General features: G+C 40.1%; 1 protein-coding gene across 1 annotated transcript in view; it reads right to left on the bottom strand.

Moving 5' to 3' along the window:
• The window catches only part of pcdh15a (protocadherin-related 15a), a gene marked incomplete at both ends in the record, with an annotated part of 306,543 nt that overhangs the window by 84,676 nt on the left and 204,807 nt on the right, over positions 1-17,060 (bottom strand). The window contains one exon of the mRNA XM_079842239.1: positions 15,087-15,203. Coding sequence (XP_079698365.1) covers positions 15,087-15,203 — 117 coding nt within the window. The remainder of the gene's footprint in view (positions 1-15,086; positions 15,204-17,060) is intronic.

Here is a 17,060-nt window from a genome sequence, read left to right as displayed (position 1 = left end):
TTAAATAATATTAACAGGTTCAACATTTGATTTTAGTAATGTATTAGTAAATTCTGAAATGATAAATAACTAAGATTAATAAATGCTTTAGAAATATTGTTCATTGTTAGTTTATGTTAGCTAAAGTTGTTAACTAATGTTAACAAATGGAATCATATTGTAAAGTGTTTTTTTTATATCAAAAGATACATTTTGATAGAAGTCAATGCAATATTATGATATAATTAAGCACAAAGGTACACTATATTATGAATAAAATTACGGCTAAAGGCCATTGCAACCCTCTCAGACAAACATGTATGTACCATCTCATCAAGAGGTGCATCAATTTTTTGTCAAGATCTTGTATTGACAATGCAAGAGTCAAGCACTCTGTAAAGTCTCCTCCAGCACATCCCAAAGACTTTCAATGAATTTAAGGTCTGGACTCAGAGGTGACAATTCATGTGTGAAAACGATTCTTCATGCTCCATCAACCATTCTTTCACACTTTGAGCCTGAGTCTTCCTACATGGTTGTTTAAGAAATGAAAAGCTACACACTCCATCAGAAGAACTGTTGCCAAAACATAATAATCACTGCAACAATGATCCAATCATTGACTCTTAAGTGACTTTTGGCCGTGCAGTGTATTATGCATTAAAAAAAAATCGTAATATTAGTTATCCAAAAAAAAATTACAAAATAAAAGGAAGCTTTCCCTCTGGGTTAAGCCATGAAATTAGACAGGTCTCATTCCTGCTAATACGGGATACAATCTGTTAACTGTTTAATGTATGACGTTCATGAGTCATTTTCAGCGGGTGTCACTGTCAACACTCAAATGTGAGTCAGTCACATTAGTGGGACACATTAAGTTTCTGCCTGGTGATTGTATTCATGCTGTGGCGGTATGATTAATGGCTGAGGGTTGCTCTGCTCTGTAGTGACACTTCAAGGATAGAAGTCCATTACTCATCCCTTTAAATCTTTTCAAATAAAAGGAAGTCACCACTCAGGACATGAGGTTCAACCAGCATAAAGGCATAGGAGGAGCTTTTATTACCTAGTGACCTTTGCAGCCGTGCATATAAATACTGTGTCATTATCTTATTCACCGGTGCTGTCTGGAAATGTAGCGGTACTCGTACTGTAATCAGAGTTTGAGCAGGACCCTAATGAGGACGATCACTTCCTGCCCTTGTTCCACAGCACACTTTTCCTATCAAGGCTGTTTTCGAGGAGGGGATTTTAAAAGTGAGAATTATCTGACTTTAATTCCAGTCATGCCTGAGAGAGACAGAGATTGAGCGGCTCCAAGTCTCCATGGTGATTCACAACACAACCAGAATGATGAATCTGGTATTTCAGTGGGGCATCCAGGGTCATCAAAAAACTTTCTTCCCAGACATCAAAACATAAATGCACTTGCCACACACACACACAATGCACACACAAGCGCACATGTACGCACACAAAAAAACACAGCCTCAAGAAATGCACAAATGCATGCCACTCATAATAATGAGGCCGTATAATTTTTCCACAAACCTTGGCTGTGTTCAGCAGACGTGTAACCTTGCGAGAATAAAATATGAGCATGCTCGGGGCTCAACAATAAGGAATTCTAGTTTGTAGTCATTTTGAAAGTTATCTTAAATTCTTGAATTAAAAAACTGAAGAAAAAAATCAACTGATGCAACTGATGAAAATGCAACCAAATGGTACAAAGTGTGAAGCCTTTTTAAAAGATACTGTATACTTGTCTCTTAAAACATGGAGACAAGTATACCCATGGTGTCTGAAAAATTGTTATTAAACTTTTTGTTAAAAAAACAAAAAAAACTTATAATAAGTAAATAAACATAAAAAAATCAGGTAACAAAAGGTTTCATTAGTTAACATTAATTAAATACATTAGTTAACATGAACTAACAATGAACAACACTTCAACTGTATTTAATCTTAGCAATGTGTCTCGTGTTTTTAAGAACAAACGGATGGTAGGGACTACAACGAGCTTCTTCCCAGGTTTGTGACATCATGAACCCTAAAATTTACAAGAACCCTGAAAATAAACACGCAACAAAGAAGGTGAGGCCATGTTGGGCTGCTTTAGAAAAGAGGAAGAGTTGCTGTACACTGTAAAATCTAACAGTTGTTCTTACTAAGACTTTTTTAGTAAACTTTACTTAATGTCCAATAATTTGTTGACCTTACTTAAAACAAGTAAGTAATCTGAACTATTTGCATGCTATGCCTTCGTTACTTAGAAAACTCAAGTAAACATTACTTGACTGGTTTGAGTACCATTTTGCCAAAGCAAAAAAACAAGCGGGTGGACGGGCGGACGGGCAAAGTGTTTTTGAGGCGGGGCAATTTTTTCTAGACTTATCACTCATTTCCTCCACTTCTTCTCACCATAATTGTGATTAGTGTTCCCTTTGGTTGGACACTTGGAACTTCATTCATATTATAGTAATTAACTTCCTATTAATGCAGCAATGCAACAAAAATTTATTTCAAAACAAGGGAAGTAATATATATATATATATATATATATATATATATATATATATATATATATATATATATATATATATATATATATATATATATATATATATATATGTGTGTATTTGTATAGATAAATAATTATGTATATATATATGTATATATGTGTGTATTTGTATAGATAAATAATTATGTATATATATATGTATATATATATATATGTATATGTAATATTTGTCCATTAATGATATAGAACATAACTATTTTTCATGTCAAATAATGACCTTTTAACATTTTTTATATTAATATTTATGGCATAACCTTTTAATTGAGTTGATATAATCCCTCTATGTTTGTCACAATATCATTTGGCCATGCTCAAGTGTGTCACACACAACTTCAACACTCAGCATGCAAAACACAACAATGGTAACAAGGATTTTTTTTATTTATTTTTTTATTTTTTATTTTTAATACGACCTTTACTATTTTACTTGCTGTCTTTATTGGGGTTATACTGACAAAAGACAAATAGTAAAATAAAGGCAAAAATAGTAAAACGAAGCAATTAATTTATTCATGCCACAATGCACTCTGGGAGTACACTTCCTCAGATCCCGGATAGAATTAAGTTGAAAAAACTTAAACGGTTTAAGTAAGAACAACTTAATGCAATTAAGTAATGCTTACTTAATTGAATTAAGGCAACAAGTTTGCACAATTTAATTAAGTAAACTGAACTAATTAGTTTTTACAGTGTAGTAGAGTGTTGTTGCCATGCCGTCGAAACGCTGTTATTTTCACCCCATCAGACGAGTCTGTGTGAATCATTTTACACCAGACTGCTTTGTGAACTAGGGTCAATACGAGGGTTTTATAAAAAAAGTTGTTACACAAGGATGGATCAGGACCAACTGTTCATGATCCAGCTTATAGAGCGATACTGGTTACAACAGTAATGAAAGGGAGAACACACACTTTATTAGAGTTTAATCAAAGTTGTTTTACGGATATAAAGATTACCAGTTTATTAAGCACTCCCCGAAAAGGCATACATATATACGCCTGTATATATTTGTATACTGTTCGTTGTAACAAGTGTTTTTGTGTAATTCGCTGTGTATGTTGATGATAATACAAGGGAGAGAGAGTGTTTATGGACAAGACTTTAATGTGCACTTCTTGTACTGTTTTATTCATCTCTTACTGTGATTTTCTGGAGTGAAAACAGACGCTTCATATTTTATGTGATGTACAATAAACTTCATAAAACTCATCAGTAAAGTTTTGGTTATCATTCGGACAGGGTCCGCTACAACATGCTTTTGTACTAAAAATGGATAAAAGCAAGATGACAATATAAGTTGTAACCGTAATTAAACTAAACTATATGTTCTATCTCCATGCAGCATATATACTCTGGCTCTGTAGGCATCAATGTGCGACTCCGGTTCGAACTGAACACAGCTACTGACAGTTTCGGACATTTTCAGTGTGTGAGATTGTCCTGGCACCGGAGCATGGCCTCTTCTTGAAAGGAGGCCGGGAACACCAGCTCATTTGCATTTAAAGGGACACACAAAAACTGCACATTTTTGCTCACCCCCAAAAAGGGTATTTTTAACATGCTATAAAAAATTATCTGTGGGGTATTTTGAGCTAAAACTTCACATACACACTCTGGGGACATCAGAGACTTATTTTACATCTTGTAAAAAGGGGCATAATACTGTAGGTCCCCTTTAAAAAATAAAAGTTTCCTTTTGTGACCTGCAGATTAAAAAGTTGAGATTGGAGCAAGTAAATAATGACCGAATTTTCTTTTTTGGATGACTCATTCCTTTAACTCTTAGCACGACACAGACTAGCTTGTCTCTTTGGCATTGTCAGCGTCCTTGAACTCAAAATAAAACAGAATAAAAAAATAAAAAAAATATCAAAACCCTAGGCAGTGTTGTGTCTCTGTCTTAGAGGTTAAGCTCTATGTCAGAGAATCCCAGCAGCATACACCTCTGTCTGACACACTCCTGTCCCCTACGGTGATGTAAGCACACAGGGTCCTGCTTGTACAGAGGGATTCAGAGTCACCCTTCACTGTCCACTCTCACCTGCTATCAAGAATTGTCTGTAAAAACACTTATCGTTATTCACTGAAAATATTTCTCTCTGCCATATCATCTCATTCGTATTCCACATTTTTTTCTGTGGCAGTGATGCTATTTGTCTCTAATATGCACTGTAAACCCTAACGCTCAAAATAATGAACTGGTTTGAGTCAAATCAAATTAAACAAATTAGTTCAAACACATTAACTTTCTTTTTCTTTTGAGTTTACAAAACTGACACATTTCAAGTAATCTGAATTGTTTCATTGTTTTGAGTTTTATGAACTTGTTTCTTTTCATTTAGACTAACTTAATTTTGAGCTGGAAACTGTCATTTCTATTTCTCAGCATGCTTTGCCATGACACTCAAAAGGGACAGTAAATTAATTAAGTTGTATGTTTTTTTTTTTTTTTTTTTTGTGCAAGATTAACATTAAGTGGGAGATTTAGTAATGTTTTATGTTTTGTCATGATAGTTTAGAAGAGTTTCTGTTATTTCTGTTTTTTTTATAGGGTTTCCATTATGGTGACAAGTGGAGCATGAGCTTAGTATGAGAACTGGTAAATGTCAAATGTATTTTATTGCTGTCCTCATTCAGCAAGTTATATGCTATGCTAATGCTACCAAAGCATTGAGTAACCAATTAGCAAGGTAGTTGAGTTAAAGCTAAAGCTAGTTAAAGCTAGACAAGTTTCCACTAAAATTTTGTTTAGATTACATGATATTTTGACGTTAAATATATGAATTAGCTTACTCAAATATTTGAATGTATGATTACAAAATAAAATAAAAATCTGCAAGTTCTTTAAAAAAATTCGTAACTTTAAAAAAAAATTGAGGCAACTAATTGTTTGAGTTTTGCCAACTTATCAGGGTTTACAGTGTGTGATTTGAGAGGAATTTTTTTTAGTGAATAAAGAATAAAAATTTTCTCACAAGAAAAACAACAACAACTCAAAATGCCAAAGTTTGAATAAACTAAACTAAACTAAACTAAACTAAACTAAACTAAACTAAACTAAACTAAACTAAACTAAACTAATACAATACAATACAATACAATACAATACAATACAATACAATACAATACAATACAATACAATACAATACCTAAAGACATTAATGCTTTATTTAGCAAGGACATTAAAATGCATCAAGAGTAACAGTAAAGACATGTATACTAATACATGCAAATAAATGCAGCCTACAGTAGGTAAGCATAAGAAACTACTTCCAGAACCATAAAAAACGCTATAGTGTATATTTAAGCCATTTATATGTGGAATATGCAATTTCATGAACCCATTAAAGACCATATTTTAATTTCAGTCAATAATTTTAATTTCAGTTGAATAAGACGTGGGCTAAAAAGTGGTTCCAGCACCCCTGCTGTTTCCTTGAATGCACCGTATGGCGCAACAACCATAGCTCATAATTCTGTGACAACTGCAACAACCACGCAGCGAAACATTAAAAGCTACAAATTTCAAAAGCAACATCTCAGTTCATTTGAACACTCACTAATGAAATCACCAATTCAAACGCTTCCTCTTTATTGCAGGCACCCCTGCTGTGAGCTTTGTTTCCCTTAGAGGAAAGTGATGGGAACAAAATTGACCATGGCAAAAAGTTGTAAGTGTCGCCCACAGTTGTTTGTGAAGTTTGGCAATTGTGAAAGACAAATGAACACGCTTTAAAAATACTTTTATACTACATTCGGACGTCTTTGAAACTGAGATGCCATTGTTGTTAGTTACTGACAGCCAATAAAGTATGTTAAGGACACGTCCGCACACAGCATATATAGACTCAGAAACCCACAAAGCATCTTTCTGTTTTACAGTCTGTGGATCATAAACATTTACAAGCATTCAGCGCATATCCAGCCCCTGGCGTGCACTGCCACTCTGAATAAACCAAACCTCAGGCAGCAAATAACCTTGTTTATGTAATTTACAAGGTAATAAGAGATGTGTCTTTGCTATACAGTAATGGCCTTGCATTTCCCTCCAGCTGTAAAAGTTGCAGAAGCATGCCGGGCTGCGTTCTAAAACCCAATACATGTTTTTACTCTCTGATGAAAGCACAAAAAATTATTTCCAGATCCACAGCGTCAAAAATCGTTGCGTGTAATTTCATTTCTGAGAAGCGTGAGAGAAAGAGAGGCCGGTCTCCAGATGGCAAACGTAAAACGGTTCTGTCAGATCAATCAAATAAAGACGCAGAAAGAGAGTGACAGAGCAGAACAAACCGATTATCCACAACAGCAGACTAACATGTTAACGCAGGGACATGTAAACAGGTACGCTAGCGGGAGTCTAAACTCTCAAACAAAGTAATACAACACTATAAAGACTTCAGATGAAGAAATCCAAATGAGTTTAAAGAGTCCAGGGATGTAATCATGCACTCAAAGAATGAATGAACTGTCTTAACTCTAGCTAACCTTATCTCACACTTTTAGTCATTTGGAACACACTTAACCTTGAAAAAGTCTTTTAAAAGTCTTATTTGGATTAAAAATGTAAAATATAAATATATTTTATATAAAAAATTTTTAAATAACTGTAGTTAATTTAAATGTGAAATAATTTTTTTATTTGAGTAGTTTTTTGTTTCTATTTTTTTTAACTAATTAAAATATAAATAATCTTAATTTTTAACATTAATATTGTATGTAACTGTTCAATTTACTCACAGTTCGGTTTTTATCACGGTTTTAGGGTCACCGTTTCGGTACGGTTCGGTATGTGCTATGTTCAGGGAAATTAGCTATATTCAACTGTCAAATAAAATAAAGAAAATACGAACATATAATCAATGTACAAGCAACAACAAATAAATAGTGCTTTTCAGGTTTTTCAGGTACCTAACAGTGGTTCTCTTTCAAGTCTTGCGCTTGAACGGACAAATTCACACAAAAATTATGTTAATATGCCCGTCTTGGCGAGTATCCTAGCAAACATAGTAGGTTATGTCTCAAGTAAAACATAAACAGTTCGACGAGCCATATATTAAGAGAGTTGTGACACTCTTTGATCTCGCCGTCACGTGGTTCATGGAGCTCTAAATATTTCCAAACAACTCCGCACTGTCAATCTGTTTGAATAGGATTAAGCAGGACAGACAGCAGTTTCACTATATTTGCAGCAATTTCTGGTAAATATTAACACAATATGTGCATAAACTTCGACTAGGGAGTGATAAAGAAGAGATAACGTTAATGTTTTGTTAAAGCGTTAAAGAGTGATCTGGTTATTTTATTTGGGTTCATGTGAGGGCACGATTTTACAGCGTTGAGTGTTGTAGCCTATCACAGGCATTTCTGTTGAAAATAATGACCAGTCATATGTTTAATTTACCAGGAATGAGAATCCATATCGATTAAAACAAGTTTTATACAGTCTCAAAACGCTGAATGAATTTTAGTGCAAGTTTACGTTTACACGAATCGTGTTGTGATTTTCCCTACAATTAGCCTATATATTTAACAGTTCAGTACAAATAAATTAACAAAAAATAGATATTTTAATGTTATAATAGTGATTTGATGATCTATAAAAATTCATTTAAAAAAGAGAAAAAAATGGCTAATGAGCCTATAAGTGTTCCTCTTCCGCCATCTACTGGTTAGTGGTAATTTCTTTTATAATTGAAATGTTGTTAACGTCCAAATGTTATTTTATGATACTCGATACACAACAGGTTAATATTAATGAAAGATTCTAGCATAGGCTATACAGAATTTAACCCAAGAAGGACGTTTTAAATAGTGTTTAAAAAAACAGGGCAACCAATTTAATTCAACTCTTTTTATCCTTTTTATTTTATTCATATTAATTATTCATAGGAGTTATACGTTATTCCTTGAATGGGCTGACTTCATAGAAAAGCTTTTGACAGAAATATCTCAGAGAGACTAAAAACGTTTGAAATATGACAGATAGCAGCTTTTGCAGTGCTGCTCACGTTATCTAACTGCAGTTAGAGTCTATTATATAACAATAACCATTAACTATAGCGTCATAAAATACCACTTCTATTAATATTCCTGAGAGGTCAACTAATGCCATAAAATCTCAAAATATGCAGTAATTTCATCAATTTGTCAGCGAGTGTGCTTGAGATACACTGAAATGAATGGGGTTCAATGCTGGAACTATTGGTTGTTTGGAACTATTGGTCGCTCTATGACACGCTTTACTTCCGCATTCCTCAGTTCCTATGGAAGTCTATGGGAGTGTCGTAACACATGTGTTCATGTGTAACAGTATGTACTGATGTGCATTATTTCTTAAAGGGAAAGAAGCCTTTTCCTGCTGTCTGTTTTTAATGTTAATCAAACAACAAATGACTAAGAAATCACTCACTGCTCTTGACTGATTAACTTTTGTAACTTCAATAATGATTAATCTTTATTTAATTTATACAGTGAAGATTATTGTGGCGAGGGGGGCGTGGTTTAGCAAAGTCTGTGACGGAAGAGAGAGTCAGAGGACGAGCGGCACGTAAGTGGATCAAGCACAAATGATGAACACCTGTCTCTTGTTGCAGTAATTGGTGTGGAGAGAGTACATAGAGCAGGAGGAAACGAGAGAGAAGGAGAGAGAGCTGGAGACGGAGAGACAGACTGGAACTCGGCTGGGGGAGGAAGCAGAGAGGAAGTGCTGGAGAGAAACCGACGATTGAGAATTTATGATACTATATGAGGAACTTTTTATGTTTGTGCGAAGTGCACGCTATTGTAGCCTGAGTAAAACTGAGTTAATAAAACCCCCACGAGTTCCAGTAAGCCGACCCCTTTGTCTTCTTCCTTACCATCCCACGAACATCACAACACTGGTGCCGAAACCCGGGAAAGGAAGAAGACCAGAGCCGCCACCATGCAAGTCCCGTCCACGACCGGTACGCCATTTGCGGAGATAATCCAGTCACTCACGGGCCTGCACCAGGAGCACCACCAGACGATGCTGGAGGTTAGAGAGGAGCAGGAGCGGCAGTTCCAAGCGCTCCTCCTGACCCAGCAGCAGGACCGCGAGCTGATCCGGAGCTGAATAGACCGGGAGGTTCCGGCCGGGGGAACACCATCGACCCCGGCCCAGGCCACCCACATGCAGCTCAGCAAGATGGGACCGCAGGACGATCCGGAGGCTTTCCTGGACCTCTTCGAACGGTCCGCTGAAGCGTGTGGGTGGCAGTAGTTGGACTGGCCAGTTCGCCTGCCTGACAGATCGCAGCCCAGCAACTGCCAGTCCAGAACCTCCTGGTATATGACGACCTTCGACGGGCCATCCTCCAACGGGTCGGTCTTTCCCCCGAACAACATCGTCAGCGGTTCCGATCGCTGACCTTGGGGGAGAGCGGCCGGCCCTTCGTGATGGCCCAGCAGCTCCGGGATGCTTGCCGCAGATGGCTGGTGGCCGACGTCGACCAGACCGTAGAACGAGTGGTGCTGGAGCAGTTCATTGCGCGGCTGCCCAGGGAAACCGCGCGGTGGGTCCAGTGCCACCGGCCGGCGTCGCTGACGAAGGCCATCGAACTGGCGGAAGACCAGCTGGTGGCGTGCCCGGGGGTCAGCGAATCCCTTCCGGCGGCTTCATTCTCTCTCCCCACCCCTTCTGTTTCTTCCCCGTCTCTTTACAGGCTGGTTCCGGCTCCCATGACGAGGGGGGGCTTCCAGAACCGGGGTGCAGCTCGGGGAAGGGCTGGAGGTTTCCCGGAGCGGTTCTTGGGCGCACGAGCGGCACCCAGGGGCGTGGAGCCGACGGAGCGGCACTTGTCTGCGGGTCCCGTTTCCTCCCTCTCTCCACGCCAATTCATTGATCCGCTTGCTTGCACCGGTGCGGCGGGGAAGCCTGGGCCGGCCTGTTGGCGCTGCGGGGACCTGGGCCACTTCATAGATCGCTGTCCAGTGATGGAGGTGGGGACGTTGATCCGGGTCCCCGACGCGCCACAGGCTGCCCTCGATCGAGACGGGCTGTACCAGATACCAGTGAGTATCCAGGGGGGTACCTATCCGGCTTTGGTGGATTCAGGATGTAACCAAACCTCAAAGCCTGATACAGCCGTTGGCATTGAATAGGAGCCGCATGGTTAAGGTACGGTGTGTGCACGGGAATGTGGTGAATTATCCGCTGATGACTGCCGTCGTTCAATTTCGGGGACAAAAGCATAGAGTGGAGGTGGCGGTTAGCCCGCACCTCCGACATCCGCTGATTTTGGGAACTAATTGGCCGGCTTTTAGAGAATTATTAGGGGTTTTATGTGCGGATGTTTCTTGGGGGGAAACAAGGCGGGGAGAGAGAGAGCGGTTGTGCAGGTGGGAGAGACTGAACCAGGACCCCCGGGGGTTGTTTCAGAGGGACAGAGCGTTGTCGAGAGGCTAAACCTCACCGAACGTGATGACTTCCCTCTGGAACAATCCCAGGATGAGACCCAAATAAATGCGTTTGCTCAGGTCCGAGCGATTGACGGTCAGTTCATCCACCCGGACCAACCGGTCTCTTATCCTTATTTTGCCATAATAAAAGACAGGTTGTATCGAGTGGTCCAAGACACTCAGACAAAACAGGATACAACTCAGTTGTTAGTTCCGAAGAGCCGTCGGGAAATGCTTTTCCAGGCTGCTCACTCTAATCCGATGGCAGGGCATTTAGGGCAAGCGGCGACACTGAATCGTTTAATGGTCCGGTTCTTTTGGCCGGGCATTCACGAGAATGTGCGCAGGTGGTGCGTGTCGTGTTGTGAATGTCAGCTGGTAAATCCGCCGACCGTACCAAAAGCGCCATTGCGCCCCCTTCCATTGATGCAGGTCCCCTTCGAGAGAATTGGGATGGACCTCATCGGACCATTAGAACGATCTGCACGAGGGCATCGTTTTGCATTAGTCCTGGTGGATTATGCAACACGATATCCCGAAGCAATTGTCCTCCGCAGCATTTCGGCTAAAAGTGTTGCGGATGCGTTGTTTTGCTTAATCTCCCGAGTGGGGATCCCGAAAGAGATCCTCACTGATCAGGGCACGGCGTTTATGTCACGTACACTACACGAACTTTATGAATTATTGGGCATTAAATCGATTCGCACCAGCGTCTATCACCCACAAACGGACGCACAAACGCACAAAAGTGGAACGATTTAATCGCACGTTGAAGACAATGATTCGAAAGTTCGTACAGGAAGACGCCAAAAATTGGGATAGATGGTTGGATCCCCTGTTGTTTGCCGTGCGCGAGGTCCCGCAAGCCTCCACGGGGTTTTCCCCGTTCGAGCTCCTCTATGGACGTCAGCCCCGCGGGGTGTTAGACGTTCTCAGAGAAGCTTGGGAGGACGGACCTTCGCCAGCGAAAAACGAAATTCAGTATGTCATGGACCTGAGAACAAAACTCCACACATTGGGGCGGCTATCTATGGAGAAATTGTTACAGGCTCAGGACAAACAAAGCCGGCTTTATGACAGGGGAACTAAACTCTGCGAATTTGCACCGGGAGATAAAGTGCTTATATTACTCCCAACTTCCAGCTCAAAAGTACTCGCCAAGTGGCAAGGGCCGTTTGTGGTCACACGGCGAGTGGGGGATCTCGATTATGAGGTCATTTGGTCGGATAGGAGCGGAGCGCATCAAATATACCACCTTAACCTCCTAAAAAAATGGAGCGAGGTGGAGTCAGTGATGCTAGCAACGGCGGTGAGTGGAGAGGATGATCTCGGACCTATCGCTCTGCCCCCGGGGGGAGATCATCTCTCGCCCTTGCAGCTCACTGACATAGCCCAGTTGCAGAAAAGTTTTTCTGATGTGTTCTCGCCCCTACCCGGCCGAACCGACCTCATTCAGCACCACATTGAGACGGAGCCGGGCGTGACAGTTCGCAGCCGGCCCTATCGTTTGCCAGAACACAAAAAAAAGGTGGTTCAGGACGAATTAGAGGCAATGCTAGACATGGGAGTAATAGAAGAGTCATACAGTGACTGGGCCAGCCCGATAGTTTTGGAACCTAAAACGGACGGCTCGGTCCGGTTCTGTGTGGACTATCGCAAGGTGAACGCTGTGTCGAAGTTCGACGCATATCCAATGCCAAGGGTTGACGAGTTGCTCGATCGGCTAGGTTCCGCTCGATTTTATTCGACACTGGATTTGACGAAGGGATATTGGCAGATCCCCTTAACGCCTCTATCTAAAGAAAAAACAGCCTTCACGACGCCGTTTGGGTTACACCAATTTGTTACGCTTCCGTTCGGGTTGTTCGGGGCTCCGGCCACGTTTCAGCGCCTCATGGATAAAATTCTCCGGCCGCACACTGCATATGCCGCTGCCTACTTAAATGATATTATCATCTATAGTAACGATTGGCAGCGGCATATGGAGCACGTGCGCGCGGTCCTGAGGTCGCTGAGGGTGGCCGGGCTGACGGCCAACCCGAAGAAGTGTGCGATTGGGCGCGTGGAGGTGAGGTATCTGGGTTTCCACTTGGGTCATGGGCAGGTGCGTCCACAAATTGACAAGACCGCTGCAGTTGCGACCTGCCCGAGACCCAAGACCAAAAAGGAGGTGAGGCAGTTCTTGGGGCTGGCAGGATACTATAGGAGATTCGTTCCTAATTATTCGGACCTCACCAGCCCGCTGACTGACCTCACTAAAAAGGAAGCGCCAGACCCGGTCCAGTGGTCAGAGCTGTGCCAGCAGGCTTTTACCCAGGTGAAGGCTGCTCTATGTGGCGGGCCGCTCTTACAGTCACCTGATTTTTCTCTCCCTTTTGTGTTACAGACGGACGCGTCGGACAGGGGGCTGGGGGCAGTCCTAACCCAGGAGAGGGAGGGTGAGGAGCGGCCGGTGCTGTACATCAGTCGCAAGCTCTCAAAGAGAGAGACGATGTACAGCACCATAGAAAAGGAGTGTTTGGCAATCCGATGGGCCGTGCTCACCCTCCGGTATTATCTCCTGGGGAGGGAGTTCACCCTCTGTTCGGACCACGCCCCTCTGCAGTGGCTCCACCGCATGAAGGATACCAACGCGCGGATCACCCGTTATTAAGTTCAAGGTTCAAAGTAAAGGTGGTCCACAGGCCGGGGGCGCATATGGTTGTGGCTGACTTCCTTTCCAGAAATGGGGGGGGAGACAGACTGGAACTCGGCTGGGGGAGGAAGCAGAGAGGAACTGCTGGAGAGAAACCGACGATTGAGAATTTATGATACTATATGAGGAACTTTTTATGTTTGTGCGAAGTGCACGCTATTGTAACCTGAGTAAAACTGAGTTAATAAAACACCCACGAGTTCCAGTAAGCCGACCCCTTTGTCTTCTTCCTTACCATCCCACGAACATCACAACAATTATAATATGCAATGCTATTTTATATTTGATTACTTTATTCAGTTTCTGTTTCTGAAAACTCAATATTTGCGTGATATTTCTGACGAGCCGTGTGAGCGCTTCATATGAGTGCACACTGCACACACACACACACAAATCTTCTCTCGGCACGCAAGTTCTCTATCACGTCTTGCTCTTGAATGTTTGCGAGGCTTAAATGAGTTTAACAAAGATAGCAACGTGTTCAGGTCTCACCTGCGCTCGTGCGCTATCAACTCCCCGGAGAGGATGGCTTTTTGTCCACGCTTTTTGATCATCGCTGTTGTAATGTATTGGGAAGCCAGAATGTGTATTCATTGACAGAAACATACATTAGCCTAACTCTGTCTGTCTGTTTTACACATTGTTATTTTCAACAAACCATATTATAGATACGTCATCAGATTTGAGCTGAACCGCGGTGCAAGTGCGTTCCGAACCGTGGTTCGATTTTTTACAGAGAACCATTATATCCCTAGTATATACCATACAAACGTTTAAGGAATAATTCTAATATAAGGTTTTCATCATATGGGCCACTGATAATCGAGTTAAACAGTCGTGATTACAGTATTGACAAAAATAATCATGATTTGTTTTTTTGTTGAATAGAAGGTTAAAAAAAACATTACTTATTTAAAATAGAAATCTACTGTAACATTTTAAATGTCTTCATTATCACTTTTGATCAATGAAATGCAGCCTTGCTAGATAAAAACATTAACTTCATAAAACATCTTTCTGACCCCACACTTTTGAACAGCAGTGTTTTGAATTATTCATCTTAAAGCTTTGCAACTGTGAATGCGCAGTGCTGGCCCCAGATTCTTTTATTTGAGACATATTTCAAATATCTAACTCTAAGTAGATACATATTCCCAATACATACACATTACAAATCCTCACTCAAACCCTGCACTATTCCTGGGTTTATTTGAAATTATGTAAAAACAAAAAACAAAAAGAAAATAAGAAAGAAAGAAATACAACATATGACAGAAATGAATCACTGAACCTCCAAAATTGCAGGTCTGTTATAAAAAATGAATAACAAAAAAAATTGGTTTCTGTCAAGGTTTATCATTTGAGGATGAGTCAGAGATTGCAAAAGTATAGTTCAAGACTTTGTGTACTTACTGGAGGATCCTGATCTTCTGCAAAAACAGTCGTAATGACTGTCCCCTTCTCGGCGTTTGGAGCCACCATCCCTTTATAAAGAGCCTGTCTGAAGACCGGGGAGAAATCATTCATATCCTAAAAAGAACAGGGAGAGAGAGAGACATGGATAAAATATGTATTAACAACACTCATTAAAACAGGGCTGAGGTAAGCAGGGCCCCCTGGCAAAGTGATTCTGTTCTGTCTGCTGTGGTCCCTTATGAGTGACACAATGATAAATAGAGTATTAATCCGTTTATGGATGCTGATGTCTTTTACTGCTGTCCCACTGTAAAAGAGCACTTTACATGTGTTTTAAAGTCAAAATTAAATCTAAATATGACTTTCTTAATACACATTATTGTGTATTTAGCCTTATTGTGCACAATGTTATTTCCTAAATATATTTTTTTCCTCAAAAATAGGTCTCAACCTTAACATTTCATGTAATTCTGATATGTCCAATTTTTTTCAAGATTTGTAAATGTTTTGTAAGAGGTCTTTTATGTTCACCAAGGCTGCATTTATTTGATCACAAACAGTAAAAACAGTAATATTGTGAAATATCATTACAATTTAAAATGACTGTTTTTTAGGATTCTTTGAACTGAAAGGTCAAAAGAACAACATTTATTTGAGAAAATTATTTTGTAAAATTAAATATCTTTACTGTCACTTTAATGCATTCTTGGTCAATAATTACAGAATTTTTAATTATTATTATTTCATACTCCAACCTTTTGAATGCTAGTGTATCACAGTTTCCACAAAACATTAAGCAGAATAAACTGTTTTCAACATTGATAATAACAATAAATGTTTTTTGAGCGGCAAATCAGCATATTACAATTACAATATGACACGGAAGACTGGAGTAATGATGCTGAAAATTCAGCTTTTCCATCACAGGAATAAATTAGACTTTAAAATAGAAAAGTACAATTTTTTACACACACTATTAAGAAAAATTTTTTAATAACTGATCACCAAATCAGCATTAGAATGATTACTGTTCTATAAAACAGTTCTTTAAAATTTCACAATATTGCTGTCTATTATTTTTGTTCACAATATTCTTTTTTTGACCAAATAAATTTACCCTTGGTGAGCATCAGAGACTTTTGTAATTATTAGTTTATTGTAATTATATAAAAGATAATTGTAATTATTCCAAACTTATGACGTGTAGTGTGTACAAAGCAAGGCAGTTCACTATTTTGCTTTATATATTTAGATATAAAGAACAATGTAGAGCAACATTATTACATTGCTCACTCAAAGTATTTCTCCACCCTCGTTCGACGTTTTTAGTTGAACTGATCTTTCCGGCCTTTTTCTTCCGTGGAAATGCACGTAACAGTTCAAGAACACAGGCTGGGACATGGACACAGGCAGAGAACCCGCAACGAAAGTGTTTCTTTGGAAAAGGGGTATGAGATATGAAATTTCAGCAGTATGCTGAAGGGAGAAGCTGCTGTTATATTCAGCATCTCATCATTGGGAGTTGCCCACCAAAAAAGCACATCGATACATCCTGACCTTTCACCTCAGCATGAGCTCAAGTGGCTGAAACTACAGCAAAAGCGATAGGGATCTATATGCAGCGAGCTGCTTTTCTCTCAGAGTCAAGGGGATGAGGGTTGCAGACACACACACACGTCAAAATAACCCTGAAACTCTTCAGAGGGGTCAAGTGACCCTTTCTGAATGTTCTTAGGGGTCTTGACCATGGATGGATATGCCCACACACACACAGCCACACTTTGCCTGATATTCAGGGGGGGGGGGAAACATCTTTCCCTGAAAGACCTTCAAAATCTCCCATAAGCCTAGCTATGATGACTCTACCCTGACATTAATAATATTGCCTTCACCTCAGCTCAAGCATCATTACGATTTGTTACACCATCTCCACTGCAGCAAAACTAACAGGATGCAAACTTTGAAGGTAAA

The sequence above is a fragment of the Gobio gobio genome (assembly GCF_949357685.1).
Source record: "Gobio gobio genome assembly, chromosome: 18".
Taxonomy (NCBI): domain Eukaryota; kingdom Metazoa; phylum Chordata; class Actinopteri; order Cypriniformes; family Gobionidae; genus Gobio; species Gobio gobio.
This window is presented reverse-complemented; position numbering and strand designations above follow the sequence as displayed.